General features: G+C 41.4%; 1 protein-coding gene across 1 annotated transcript in view; it reads right to left on the reverse strand.

Moving 5' to 3' along the window:
• FER1L6 (fer-1 like family member 6) overlaps positions 1-14,373 on the reverse strand; it is a 123,372-nt gene that overhangs the window by 64,745 nt on the left and 44,254 nt on the right. Inside the window, exons 15-18 of the mRNA XM_032873449.1 lie at positions 14,120-14,220; positions 10,536-10,626; positions 6,304-6,423; positions 4,677-4,829 (exon numbers count right to left, since the gene is read on the reverse strand). Of these exons, the coding sequence (XP_032729340.1) occupies positions 4,677-4,829; positions 6,304-6,423; positions 10,536-10,626; positions 14,120-14,220 (465 nt within the window). The remainder of the gene's footprint in view (positions 1-4,676; positions 4,830-6,303; positions 6,424-10,535; positions 10,627-14,119; positions 14,221-14,373) is intronic.

The following is a 14,373-nucleotide window of genomic DNA, read 5'->3' on the forward strand; positions in this document are numbered from 1 at the left end:
GCTTAACTGACTGAGCCACCTAGGCCTCCCTCATTCTCTCCCTTGAATGTACTCAGATTTGGATTTCTATTCATGTTTGTTTGAATCCGTGTGTTTATGTGTGTCTTCGTGTAAGTGGTATGAGTGTGTGCATATACAGATGCCTGTGTTTTCAAGATGTGCAGGATATAGCTCAAGGCAGTGTGGCTTATTTCTTAGGATTAGGGGATTCCTTCCCCCAACTAAGGAGTCCCAAACCCCAGACTTGGCTGTGTTCAAGATTGCTGGCAAGACTTTCATTCTGAGAGTAGCTACCTCTCCAGAATTTGTTGACTCAGCTAAGTGTCTCTTAGTGTTTTTACGGATTTCCTATCAATATTTTCCCCTTCCTTCCACACCACTTCTTTTCCAGAGAGAATCATAAAATCCTACATAAGAGGCTACAGCTTGCTCTGACAGTTTCCAAGGCACCCGTGGAGAGCACCTGAGTCCAAAATTGAGCACGGTTGTTTACCTTTCTATCTTGCCCTGTGGGTCCCCTAAATGGATTTTCAGCAGCTCAATTCAGCAACCACCTGAAGTGCCATTAGGCCCTACTGAGACGGTGGGGTCAGGAGGGAATCGCGATGACCGAGGCACACTTCCGAGCCCTCCTTCATTAGCTCACATCTAGACAAGGAGGTTGCCTTTTATTCATTTATTCAAGGATAAGGTCAAGGGTAAGAGAAAAGGCTAAGGGAGCAGAGAAGTAGGAGCAGGTGTTTTCATCTTTTCTTTGTGAATCAACTATTTGGCTGGGCTTTAATGGGTACTTCCAGAGTTGGACCAGTGGAGAAGGCATCCCAGGAAGAGGGAAGGCTTGAACAGAGACACAGGGGAGGGAACTAACAGTGGAGCAGAGGCTCAGTGCTGACTCTGCGCCAGGAGGGGATTTGCTAAAAGCTTTCAAAGAAAGAGAATGACACAGACAAGGATGAGGGACCCTGCTGCTCATTGTGTGGACAAGAGACAGTAATTCATACAAACTGAAGTTGGTCAGCAGGTACTGGAAAGAGAGGGTGTGCTCGCCTTGTAGAGGTTTCAGTCTGTGGCAAGACCCAGTGCCGCCTTGTGCTGATCCTAGGGAAGCTGGATTCAAAGTTGGGGTCCTGAGAAGTGATGGGACTCAGGAGATGGGATACGGATGGAGGTGAGTTGGAGCAGGGGGACTTCACACAGGCAGAGAGGAAAGGAAGGTGGAGAGCCACCCTCCCACTGGGCTCTGAGTATGTCCAGTTCCTTGCACACATAGTTTCCTTTTGGTCATGAATGTCCTTTCCCGCCCTATGGCCCCTGGGGGTACAGTGGGGATGAGACTGAAGTGGGATGGCTCTCTTCTTTTGGTGGGTGGATCAGGTTGAGCTCAGCAAATTTTGTTCCAAAGAGTCTATCCTGTTCACTAACACATTATCATATATTTAAATTAGAAAACAAGAAAGATCATGGAACCAGAAACCATGATTTACTATTACAATTTACTATTTATTTGGGCATGTGACTTCAGATGAGGCAATTTGATTTCCTCTAGATTAATATTCCCCAAACTGGGCCCCTCGTGAAAGGAGCTTCCTAACATCTATAAATAACTATTCTAGATGAATAACATTGGCAAGCATGGGTTGTAAAGGTTAGAGATGCTTCCTGACTGCAGAACTTCTGGGAACCCTTCACTGGCTAAGGGGCACTGTGAGACCCTGGGGAGAGGAGGCACCTGCAACCTTTCAGGCAGGTTTGAACATGGAAGCTCATGGGGCCACCCAAAGGCCAGCTGTCCCACAGCATAAATTTTGAGGAATCTCCAGCCTGGAGATTTTGGAGGTTTGCATTCTCTGCTCTGTCTTGGTGCATTTTTAATTCTCAGCTAAGAAACCAGAGTGAGGGGTAGGTGGGTGCACGTTTTGCCTCCCTGGGGCTGCTCCTGCTTTTTTCAGACTCACCAAGAGAAAGGGACATAACGAGAGGTGGAGAGAGGGAAGGAAAAGCAAGGGTGACGATCAAAACTGGACTGAAAATAGTTTTGCTGAATCATCTCACCAAGATATTTCATCAAGTCAGAGCAATTGAATTCAACAAAATTTAAAAAGCCATCACCCAAAGTGATCTTGGTGGCAAAAGGAAAATACAGACAGATGTAAGCCGAGGCTAGGGACGGAGGGCCTCAATTCTCAGTTATGTCTGTCCTCGGGCTTCCTGTGACACTGTTCTTTGTTCTAATTTTAAATAAAGTCAGCATACTTCCAAATATTTAGGAAGGAGGAACTTTACACTGATTTTCTAATATTTTTAGCACAGAGCCTTCTCAAACGATTTGCTATTTTTAAGACAAATGTTTCTTGTGACCCCAGAATTCCTTGGATGGAGAAAGGTGAAGAGAAACCTTAACATTTGTGGTAAATAGCTACAGGGAACTTTTTTTTTTTGTTTTTTTCAGTTACAGCTTCACAGGGATCAGTTTAAGATTCACATTACACACTTGATAGAAAACAACACACAGAGCCGCAAATACTTCACTGGATACGAAGGGGCACACGATTCCAGAAACGGACTCCAGATATAGGATGGCCATTTGTTTGAATGCCAACATTTATTGAGTGGTTAATCTGGATGATGTCCACTCTGCCTGCTTTATGGGCAGTTATACACTTAACCCTCAGCACCGTCTCCATTTGCTGGAGGAAGAATAGGAAACACAGAGATGTTAAGTAACTTGCCCAAGGTCACACAGCTTGTAAATATTAAAGAATTCTGGAATAGGTTAAACTGTGCTCCCCTTAAATTCATACATGGAAGTCCTAACCCCCAGTACCTTAGAATATGACCTTGTTTGGAAATAGGGTCATGGCAGATGCAGTTGACATGAAGTCAAACTAGAGTATGGTTCTATTTATTTTCCTAAGATTTCATTTTTTTAAATTTAATTTTTTTTCAGTGTAACAGAATTCATTGTTTATGCACCACACCCAATGCTCCATGCAATACGTGTCCTCCATAATACCCACCACCAGGCTCCCCCAACCTCCCACCCCCTACCCCTTCAAAACCCTCAGATTATTTTTCAGAGTCCATAGTCTCTCATGGTTCATCTCCCCCTCCAATTTCCCTCAAATCCCTTCTCACTTATTTGTGGAGCATAAGAAATAACATGGAGGACATGGGGAGATGGAGAGGAGAATGGAGTGTGGTTCTTACAAAAAGGACTTCATGTGAAGAGACACACCCTAGGGAGAACACAGTGTGGAGTTTGGAGTTATGATCCCATAAGCCAAGGAACCACCAGAAGCTAGAACAGGTGTTTCCCTAGCACTTCCAGAGGGAGAATGGCTCTGCCCATACCTTAATGTCAGAATTGTAAGATAATACATTTCTGTTGTTTAAGCCACTTGTTGGTCCTTTGTTACAGCAGCCCTGATAAGCCAATACAAATTTCATTAATAGCTTCACTTCATTTCAAAGATTCACTTCATTTCAAAGCCTAAGCTTTAAATCATTATCCCCTAATCCCTCTTCTGTCTGCAATATTTAGCAATCACATCTAAGGTAGACTCTAATATTTGGATGGCACTTAGAGACTATCTAATCTAGCTGCCCACTGCCATGTTTATATCAAGGGGACAGAGAACAAATATGGATCTCTATATAGGGCGCACTTCCCTGTCACAGCTCTCACCAGGCTTGGTTCTGTCCTCTGGAAAGACACACACACATACTCAATTATCATCCATGTGCTTGTCCTACAGACACTTAAAAGCTCTATCGTGTTGTCAAGTCTTGTCAGTTAAGCATTATCTCTTCACCCATTCTTCATATGGCATGGTTAGTGAGCGTTTTCACCCTCTCTCCGAGGCAGTAGGACATAATTATGTTATAGCAAGAAATCAGAACTACAACTGCCAGGAAAGTCAATGATGAGTTGGGAAGAGTTAATCAGTCAAATTACACATTCTTGTCAGTCACTGGTGAGTGGTGAGCCTCCTCTGGACCATTCCTCCTCCAGATTTGCCTGAGTCTACTTCTGAGATATAAATTTGTAGTAGAAGTAAAATACCCAGGGTCTCTAAGAAAGGCTCAAAGTTTGATTTAGAGTCAGCAGCAGCAACCACCTGGAGATTGTTTCTATGGGTGTCCATTCATAAGGCATCAAGGGAGGCATCTGGTGACCTGTCTTCATGAAGGGTGCATGGACCCAAGATGAAATTTCACAGTTGAAGCCCCACGAGGATTCCCAAGCTACCAGTTCTGTGAAATACAGACCTTTTCTCCTGTAATTTATTTTTAAAATACAGATGAATTCATATGAAAAGATGCCTTGGACAAATTACACAGGTAGAAAGAAAACTAATAGAAAAATGTTTGTTTCTCCTAGTAATCAAAGAAATAAAAATTAAAGCAATCTTGAGGTACACCCCCTAGATTTAAAAAAAAAAAAAGAAAACCTTTATATGAGTCTATTGACATATTAATTGGAAAACTGAAAAATATTCAGTCTTAGGATGGTCTACCAAATCACAGTTAGAATCAAGAGGTGTTTCAGTGGTCTGTCCTCAGATCTTTGAAAGTTTTGGGGAAGAGTCAAAGATATGGACACACACTAGGAATGCTGAGAGACTCAGGAAAAACAGAAATTTCTTGTGTTTGAGTCAAAAATAGTGCAGACTTACTTTGAGGAAATGAGTTTTGATCTTCCCACAGTGTTTGCCCATCTGCTCCCTGTTGGGGGAATAGAGCAGGTCTTTGGAAGGGATGCGGGCATATGCCACTTTCTTGTTGTTGCTAAGCATCCAGATGAAGACATCGGGGATGGTGTGCTGTGGCTGTGGGAACAGAGGGGAATGGGTTTGATGGGTGGGTGCTTAACATGTACCCTTCCAGTGTTCTCCTATCCTGAAAGAGTCCCCCTCTGTAAAACAAATTCTGTGATTTAAACCATCTAGTCACTTAAACATCTACGAAAGTAAGCAAGTGTAGCTTCTTGGAGAAAAACTATGTCATGACACAAGTACATGTAAACCCCATATCCCCAACTGTGCTATTGTCCTTTAAGTATATGCAAGTTGGACCCACGATGTGGCATCTCTAGTGGCCTACTTATCTCCCATCTATGAAACAAAATATCTTCCCCTTTGATTTTGCTTTTTTGTAATCACGCAATGATTCATCCTCAATCATTGGTCTTCTTAACAGTCAGGTAACATTCCAGAATATTCAAATGAAAAGAAAAAAAAATCCATGCATGTCTTTGAATGTCTTTCTACTCACTTTTCAGGAAGGAAAACTATTCTACAAGGGACTTTTGACCTAAAATATGGTTGCTAAGTATCTTACCTCCATTTTAGGCGGTTATTCAGGAGAAACTCGACTAAATTGCACATAAAATTCTACTTTAAAATTGACCTAATCAAGACAGGAATTGCAGAATTCCCTGCCAAGAGGCCCATTATGTTGTGAGTGTTTGAAATGCACATTTCTGAGCCAGCATAGTTACCAAATCAAAGGGAGGTACATTGTCATAAACTATGCTTTGGTTTTCTTGGGCTCAAAGCAGGTGCTCTGTCTTTCTAACCCTATAATCCTCTGGTGTCATTTGTTCCCAAAGAGGGCATCCCTTCTCTCCTGGTATGGAAATAGAAACATCAGTAAGGAGGTTTTCCTAGCCAGAAGGTGAGTAAGTCACAGACAGATGCTTGGTTTGAAACTTCTGGGTGCTTAATAAAATTCCTGTATCTACTAACATAACTTCCTCTCTCATTGCTTATTTTGTCCTCAGGGAATGATAGCTTTGCAACAAGAAATAAAACTTTTGAGATTGACAGAAGCAGGAGATCTGTACTTTTCCTTGAAATCTTCCCACACAAAATCTGGTATCTGACCAAAGCAAATATGAGGACCTTTTTAGATCATTCTAGAAGTCACAAAACATACTAATTACAATTAACTTTAAAATGAGATGCTGTTTTGACTTTTGCTGAAGATGAGTTTAAATCCTCTTAGAGTTGAAATCTTATCAAAGTTCCCATACTTATTTTGAATTTTCTTGATTCCATTAAGGAACATGTTTTTTATTTCTGCTGAATACTCAGGCTTCATTTAAAAATCAATGAAGCTGTACATTTTTGGCTTAATTTAAGACTCTCCATTCTCACCCCTAAACTAATCATGCCTGCTCAGCTCAGCAGTGCTTGGGAGAAAGTACTGGTCTCCCTCTTCACCCTCATCAAATATTCAAACCTCACTAGGAATACAATTGATCTAATCTCCCAAGGGAAGTTTGCCTTTAGAGTTGATTACCTCATCGACAAGGAAGCGGAGTTTTTCCACCAAATTTTCTGCTTCATGAATCATTTCATCAAGAGATAATTTTTTCTTCTGTTGCTGAATGATCCCCTTGGCTTCCTTGGCCATTGCTTCCTGAAACAGGACAAGAATCAATGTAGATCTTTCTAGAAATTGAGACAAGTACTATCGGTTGCTGGAGGATCCTGAAGGTGCTTGTAAGTTCCACACTGAGCCACTCACGAGGCTGGCAGTGTCTGCCCATGTGCATGCTGCCCATTTAATAAAAATTTCATAGGCATATGGAGGCAGTAAGTATCATCTCACCTTTGTTTGATAGATGAGAAGCCAAGGCCCAGAAAAGTCAGAGGTCTGTCAGGGTCCCAAAGCTCTGGCTCTCTCATACAAAAGTAACTAAAATACATTGAGTTCTTAGTCTGTGTCAGGCAAAGTTCTAGCTCTGGAATTAATCCTTGTTGCTCCTCACAGCAGCCTTCTAGGGTGGGCACCATAGCTGAGGTGGGAGAAGAATGCAGTACAGAGAGGCAAAGCCCAAGCAGAGCCCCAGCAGAGTCCAGAACCCACATCCTTCATCGCTGCTCTTACTACCTCTTCTAGAGGTTTGGAGGAATGCTTCCAGACCAAACTGGCATTATTTGAGAAATGCTGACAGGGAGCTCAAAGTGAACATTTGGAACATCCAAAAATGTTTATTTGAATTCATTCATTCAGCCACATTTTTGTGCTCAGGAAACCCCCAAACACTTCCCTGTGATTTCCAAGACACTGCATGAATGGGCCTGGTCTACTCTCTGTTTCATCTTATTGTATCGCTTCATACACTGGCCCCGAGCACACGGGTCCTCAAGAAGGCCAAAAATATTCCATGTTCAGTCCATCCTCAAGGCCAGTGTGTGGGGCTTTCCTCCTGTTCAGATGTCCTTCTTGGACTCTGCATGGCTCTTTCCTTCTCAGGTCTCAGCTTAAATGTCATCACTGCCTCACGTACCCCCATGTTCTTCTGATCACTGTGGCCTTACAAAGTTTTCTTCATAACCATAAACTGTAATCATTTTTGTTTATTTGTTGTTTACATTTCTATCTTCTGTCTACTCCACTAAAATATAAACTTCCACTGGACAGGGACCTCCTCTGGCTTGTTCTTACTTTTTTTTTACTTATTCTCAGTGTCCTGCAGAGTTCCTGGCATATAGTAGGTGTTAAATAAATGTTTGTGGAATGAATAAGTCAATCAATACATTCCTCAGGGGCAAGTACCAAGTCTTATAGCTCTATTGTGTTCCTAGCACCTAGCACAGGGCCTGCCCATAGGAAGCCTCATGTTCATGCTGACCAGGAGGGCTGATTATCTGCTACGGACCAGGTACTGTCCTAGGCCTAGGACAAGGGGCCAAGGCCTAGGACAGGGGAAGACACAGGCTTCCTTCCCATGAGACTTCCACAGTTTGGTGAGCTGAAAGCAATATATGTGCAACACTTCAGGGAACCAGAAAGAGACAGAGCTAGGTTTTACAGATGACATGACATTTGAGCTGAGACTTAAACAACAAACAGAATTCATCAGGTGATAATGTATGGTTTCACTCATATGTGGAACATAAGGAATAATGCAGAGGACAATAGGAGTTGGGGGTGGAAACTGAATGAGAAGAAATCAGAAAGTGAGACAAACCATGAGACTCTTGACTCCAGGAAAAAAACTGATGGTTGCGGAAAAGGAGGTAGGTGGTGGTTGGGATAATTGGGTGATGAGCATTAAAAAGGGCATGTGATATGATGAGCACTAGGTGATATACTCAACTAATGAATCATTGAACATTATATCAAAAACTAATGATGTTGGGAAACAGTGTGGAGATTCCAAAAAATTAAAAATAGAGTTACCCTATGACCCTGCAATTGCACTACTGAGTATTTACCCCAAAGATACAGATGTACTGAAAAGACGGGCCATATGTACCCCAATATTCATAGCCATAATGGCCACAATCGCCAAACTGTGGAAAGAGCCAAGATGCCCTTCAACAAATGAATGGATAAGGAAGATGTGGTCCATATACACAATGGAGTATTATGCCTCCATCAGAAAGCATGAATACCCAACTTTTGTATCAATATGGATGGGACTGGAGGAGATTATGCTGAATGAAATAGGTCAAGCTGAGAAAGTCAATTATATGGTTTCACTTACTTGTGGAACATAAGGAATAACACAGAAGACATGGGGAGTTAGAGAGGAGAAGTGAACTGGGAGAAATTGGAGGGGGAAATGAACCATGCAAGAACGTGGACTCTGAGAAACAAACTGAGGGTTTTGGAGGGGAGGAGGATGTGGGGATGGGTAAGCCTGGTGGTGGGTATTAAGGAGGGCATGTATTGCATGGAGCACTGGGTGTGGTGCATAAACAGTGAGTCTTGGAACACTGAAAAAATAAAATTAAATTAAAAAAAAACTAATGAGGTACTACACCTTGGCTAATTGAATTTAAAAAATAAAATCTTAAAAAAAGAAAGAAAAGGGAAAAAAAGAAGAAAAAGGACAGTCCAGACAGAGGAACCAATTGCAGATGGAGGGTATGAAGGATTGACAAATGCCAGTGATTTTTGGAGCAATGGTGATCTAATCAGGTTTGTATTTTAGAAAGACCATTCTGGTTGTGGTATGGAAGATGGGTTGAAGAAAGCCTACTGCAATAGACTGGACCTAGTGGGTGCTAAGGAAGTCAGTTTAGGCAGCGATTCTGGAGATGAAGAAGTGGAGCGCATTCTAGAGTCTTTAAGGAGAGGAATCAATAGGGCTTACAGACGAATTGATTGCTGAGGGTTAGGGATAAAGATTCAAAGTTGAGTCCAGGCATCTGGTTGGAGCAGCAAGTATGGCTGGTGGTGCTAATACAGGATGGGGACAAGGTTTAATGGGTTTAAATGGGTATAATAGGATGGGTTTAATAGGATGGGTTTAATAAGAGTTGGAGGTATTGTGAGACAAGCAGATGACATGTCCACTGGGAAGGTGGAGATAGAGGCCCGGAGATGAGGAGGGAGAGGTGAGCCACTACAAGAGATCAAACTGGTGGACTTGTGGTCAGGCCAAGGACTATTGAATGCTAGAAGAAAACAGAGCTCTGTGGGCAATATGTGTAGTGGACGGACACTGCAGACACAGGGAAGAGCTGTCAGAGGTGCTCAGGAAGAAATGGGGTAGGACAAAGATCTTCTATAGAGTAAAAATCTGCCCTCCCTTGGAGTCCAGAGGAGGAGTACACAAACCTTTCATTCTGGAAAGAAAGATAAACCAGTTTAGAGACTTGGGTTTTAAGTGTCTAGACTACGATTAATTAGCTATGACCTTTAAAAAATCATTTAATGGGACGCCTGGGTGGCTCAGTTGGTTGGGCGGCTGCCTTCGGCTCAGGTCGTGGTCCCGGCGTCCTGGGATCGAGTCCCACATCGGGCTCCTTGCTCGGCGGGGAGCCTGATTCTCCCTCTGCCTCTGTCTGCCTGTGCTCGCTCACTCTCTCTCCCTCTGTCTCTGACAAATAAATAAATAAAATCTTTTAAAAAAAAATCATTTAATCTCTCTGGGACCCACTCACAACTTATAAATGTCCCTGACCATCAAATACTGAGTAATTTTTCTTTGCAGAATTATCATGGCCTCATTCAAAACGTCCCTCGGTGCCACTGCTGGAACTAAATTTTCGAGGCGAGATAATCCAGGGGCTGACTTGGTCTGGAATTTCTCAGCCATCACTCATGTGACAGGGACCGAGTATCTCTGAGGCATGTACTGTTACAGACACAGCACTCCTGCCCTGTTGTCAAGAAAGTTTACAACTCTTCACACAGTTCTTAATGGAAGGAAACTGAAGCAGGGAGAAGAGTTATTTTTTTGGTTTTTCAGTTTGTGAGGCAAAAGGTCAAGTCAAAGAGCTTATAGCTTTTGACAAAATACAGATGTCAAGAAAATAGGCAAGGGAGAAATCCATCAGAATATGTTGTAGGACAGGTGGGCTTCTAAATCATTCTTATAAGTGGTCAGAAAATGCTAGCTCCTTTCCAACTTGTGCACATATTCCCTTCTCACTCATTCTTCTACATCACAAAAATGTATAACCTTTAGAACCATATCCTCATCTGGTCTATGACCTATGCCTCATCTGTGAGGTTTATTTTTAAAGCACATGTTTTAATTCTGTTCAAAGTATAAATAGATTTTCACATACCAGCTCCTGCCAGCAGAGCGTAAGTCGTTTCTTATCTAAAGTGGTCTGGTTCAACATCTTGGGTTTCTTCTCTGCTTCAGAGATAAAGGCACTATAGGAGAAGAATAACAATTCTGAAACCTACTTAGTGAAAATCCATTTATGCAATTCCAGAGATTTACAGACGTGCTTTCTGCAATACAATGGGAAAGTTGATGAAGCCACAGACCTAAGATTTCTCATTTAGAGTTAAGCAATGGTGCGCTAACTTTTCTAAGAGACAAAGTGAGGGCTGGAAATGATACCCAGACCCCACATTAATTTGGGGGAATAGATGCTTGTTTTCCTATTTTCTTTTATACATATATATGATGATGGCTATCCAAGGTCATAACAAACACAAAATAATGCAGTTTTCCATCATCTTACACACTTAATACACACCAAGAGTTTCACAAAAAGTTGCATGTAAAGACTATTTTAGACTCAATACTGGGATATATCCTCACATGTTAAAAACTATACAAAAGACTAAGTGGTAACATTTTAAGGGATGATGTTAAAAATGTGCTCAATAAGAGAACGGTAGAGGTTATAAATGCAATTGAAGAGAAATACAATGACTTTAAAACTTGGGGAAGTAAGATATTGCCCTCATTAGCGATAACAAATGCAAATTAAAATCAATACCATTTCACCTATTAAAAATTGGATAATGTTCAAAGTTGGTGGAGGAAATAGTCACTCTTCTCTAATAATGTTTAAGAGACATTTTGATAGCACTTGTCAAAATTTAAATGTCTGTATAATTTGTATAATTTGATCTAAAAATTAAACTAGAATCCTGTCTTTCAAACATAACTAAAAATTTTTGCAAGAAAATGTTCACACAGTGATTCTTATCATAACATTGTTTATAGTAGGAAAATAAGTAGAAACAACTAATATATCAGGGACCAGTTAAATATGTGATACATTGAGGACTATTGTGTACTACTGTAGAAAGATGCCAGTGATAGATTGTAGAGAGGAAAAGCAACCTGCTGAGCAAAGTGTGCACCATTTCTGAAAAAAAAAAGAGTGTTTTTAGGAATGTGTGGGTTTGCAAACACACGGGAAAAAAATCCAGGAGGATAAATCACACTTGTATCTGGAGAGTGGGCTTGGAGAGAGAATTGAGAACACTTTTTTGTTATACATTTCTACACATTTTTTGTTTTGTTTTGTTTTTGGTAAGATGAGCACATAATACTGTGATTTAGAAAATCAAGGAGAAACAAAAGGAAACAAGGAAATAAAAGGGGAGGTCTAAGATACCACACCTCCTGTGAGGCGGCCGACCTCATTGCACTTAGAAACCTCACCAGAAATTCTCTGTGGATATAGCAGTCAAGTTACATTTTCTCTTAATTTTTAAAAAGAATAAAAAAGATTTTGCTTTGAGGAAGGCAACTTGTTGTCGCATGTTTATCTTTCTGAGAGCCACATAGAAATTCCATTGCAGTCCCAGGGTGGACTAGCTCAAGGAGACATGGTAGACACTTCTGAGTTCTCTCTCCCTTTCTCACAGGATGAAAAATCAGTGCTTTCCTCATCAGAATCAGAGTAAATGACCATGGCTCCTGTTCCTATTCATTCTTCATCTTTCAAACCCAGCCTGCTGTGGCCTATGGACAGCCTCCTCACTTTCACATGACAAGTGGCCTGTCTCTTCTCGGCAGAGTGGGGTGGGGGGTAGGAGGACCTTGAGGTCCAGATGCTTAACCATGAATGTGTGTTGGGGGGGTGGGCGGGCAGAAGTCCACCTTGACCTAAGGTCCATGCTGCTTTCTCAAATCCAAGTTTACCAAATATAAAACTAACATTTTGAGCTCTGACCGTCTTAAATATGTTTTTAGTTGGTTGTAACTTGAAGAGAAAGGGGAATGATTATCACCCCAAGTAACCTCCAATATAGAAAATTATTGAGCTATAATTTGCCCACAAAAATAATTTTTATTTCTAAAAATATGAGATCATGGAGCTTTTCAAAGATGCTTAAAGAGAATTCCAGGTGGCACTTAGCTCACAGCAGGAGTAGCACCAAAACATACTGCTTCTATAATGAGAAATGAAAAAGAAAGATAGAAATAAATATGTATATTTATTTGTTTGCTTCCCTTTTTTAATGCAAAAATGTGGGGTAACCGAGAGATTAGGAAAGAGAACTTACAAAGCAGAACATCAGAATTTAACAATTTAGCTACCCCCTATCTACTAAGTTTTGCCTTCCATCAAATAAATCTCTGCCCTTTCTTCATTGCTTCCATTATAACAAATTCTCATTTCTGTTCAAGTCTTGAGCTAATTAAATTCAAGTGTTAGTCCAGGTTGCTTCCTTATGTAATAGGCAGCCCCTACGATGGCCCCCAGTAATCTTCTCCCGTTTCTTCTTGCTAATGGGCAATTCCCTCCCTTTGAATGAGCACTGGACCTAGGGACTTGCTCATAGTAGAGTATGTCAAGAGTGATGGGATATCACTTCTAAGATGAGATTAAAAAGACCATGACCTCCATCTTGCTGGCATGTTCTCTCTGACTCTTCTAGCTTGGTCACTCTGATGAAGTCAGCTGCCATGTCATGAGAGGTAGCCCACATGGTAAAGAATTGAGGCTGACTTCCAACCAAGAGCCAGCAAGGAACTGAAAGTCCTCAATCCAATAGTCCATGAAGAACTGAGTTCCACAAATAACCACATGAGTGGTCTTGGCCATGAATCCTGCCCACTGAAGCCTCAAGGTAACTACAGCCTCGTTCAATGCCTTGACCATCATGTCTGAAAGGCTCTTGGCAAAGGATCTGGCCAAGCCCCACCTGGACTCCTGACCCATACAAACTGAGATCATCAAAACTGTAGCCACTAAATTGGAGAATCATTTGTTGCTCCATAATAAGCAACTAATATACTCTATTTTTAAATATTTTATTATATTGTTTGCCACCTGGAATCAGAGACCTTAAATGGTGCTTATTATGTTATGTAAAAAACTCTACTTGGGGTGCCTGGGTGGCTCAGTGGGTTAAAGCCTCTGCCTTCGTCTCAGGTTATGATCTCAGGGTCCTGGGCTCGAGCCCCGCGTTGGGCTCTCTGCTTGGCAGGGAGCCTGCCTCCCACCCACCCCCCCGCCTGCCTTTCTGCCTACTTGTGATCTCTGTCTATCAAATAAATAAATAAAATCTTTAAGAAAAAAAAACTCTATGAAGTGGTATTTGATATGACTTATCCACCTAATTGTCAAATAGTTGCTGAGTAGCTACTAAATGCAAAGAAACATGCTGGGCTCAATGTCACTAGCATTTTTCTTGTTTCATTTAAAAGTCTCTGCAGTGAGTCTTTCCTTTCTTCTCTTTTTCTTTTTTCCCTCTTTGCTTTATGCTCTAGTCAAGTGTCAGGAAGCAATAACAAGCCCAGAAATGCCAGCTCAATTACTGAACAAAATAAAGATGGATAGAACACTATAAAATGCCCATCTAAATTCATGGAAAATCAACTATTTTCTACGGTAATTAAAAGTTGATCCAGTATAAGCTCAGCAACCCATATGCCAGCTGTCTCTCCTGGTACCTGCTTTGACTGATGAAGTCACTGAGCACAGCCTTCATTTTATCTTCTGATGCTTTCTCTGAAATCTTGGTTAATTCTCTCACTTCTTCTATACTTTCTTCCTGGAAACAAACCACAGAGGTGGAGGGATGAGGGGCAGAAGGAGACACTGTAATGGAGACACTGATGGTAATATCTCAGATATGTTATTTTGCTATTTTGTGTTTTAGATATGAGGGAAGATTTCCCTCATTTTCTTGTGCCTGATCTGGGAA

The sequence above is a fragment of the Lontra canadensis genome, unplaced genomic scaffold (genome assembly GCF_010015895.1).
Source record: "Lontra canadensis isolate GAN:19392208 unplaced genomic scaffold, GSC_riverotter_1.0 scaffold49, whole genome shotgun sequence".
Classification (NCBI taxonomy): domain Eukaryota; kingdom Metazoa; phylum Chordata; class Mammalia; order Carnivora; family Mustelidae; genus Lontra; species Lontra canadensis.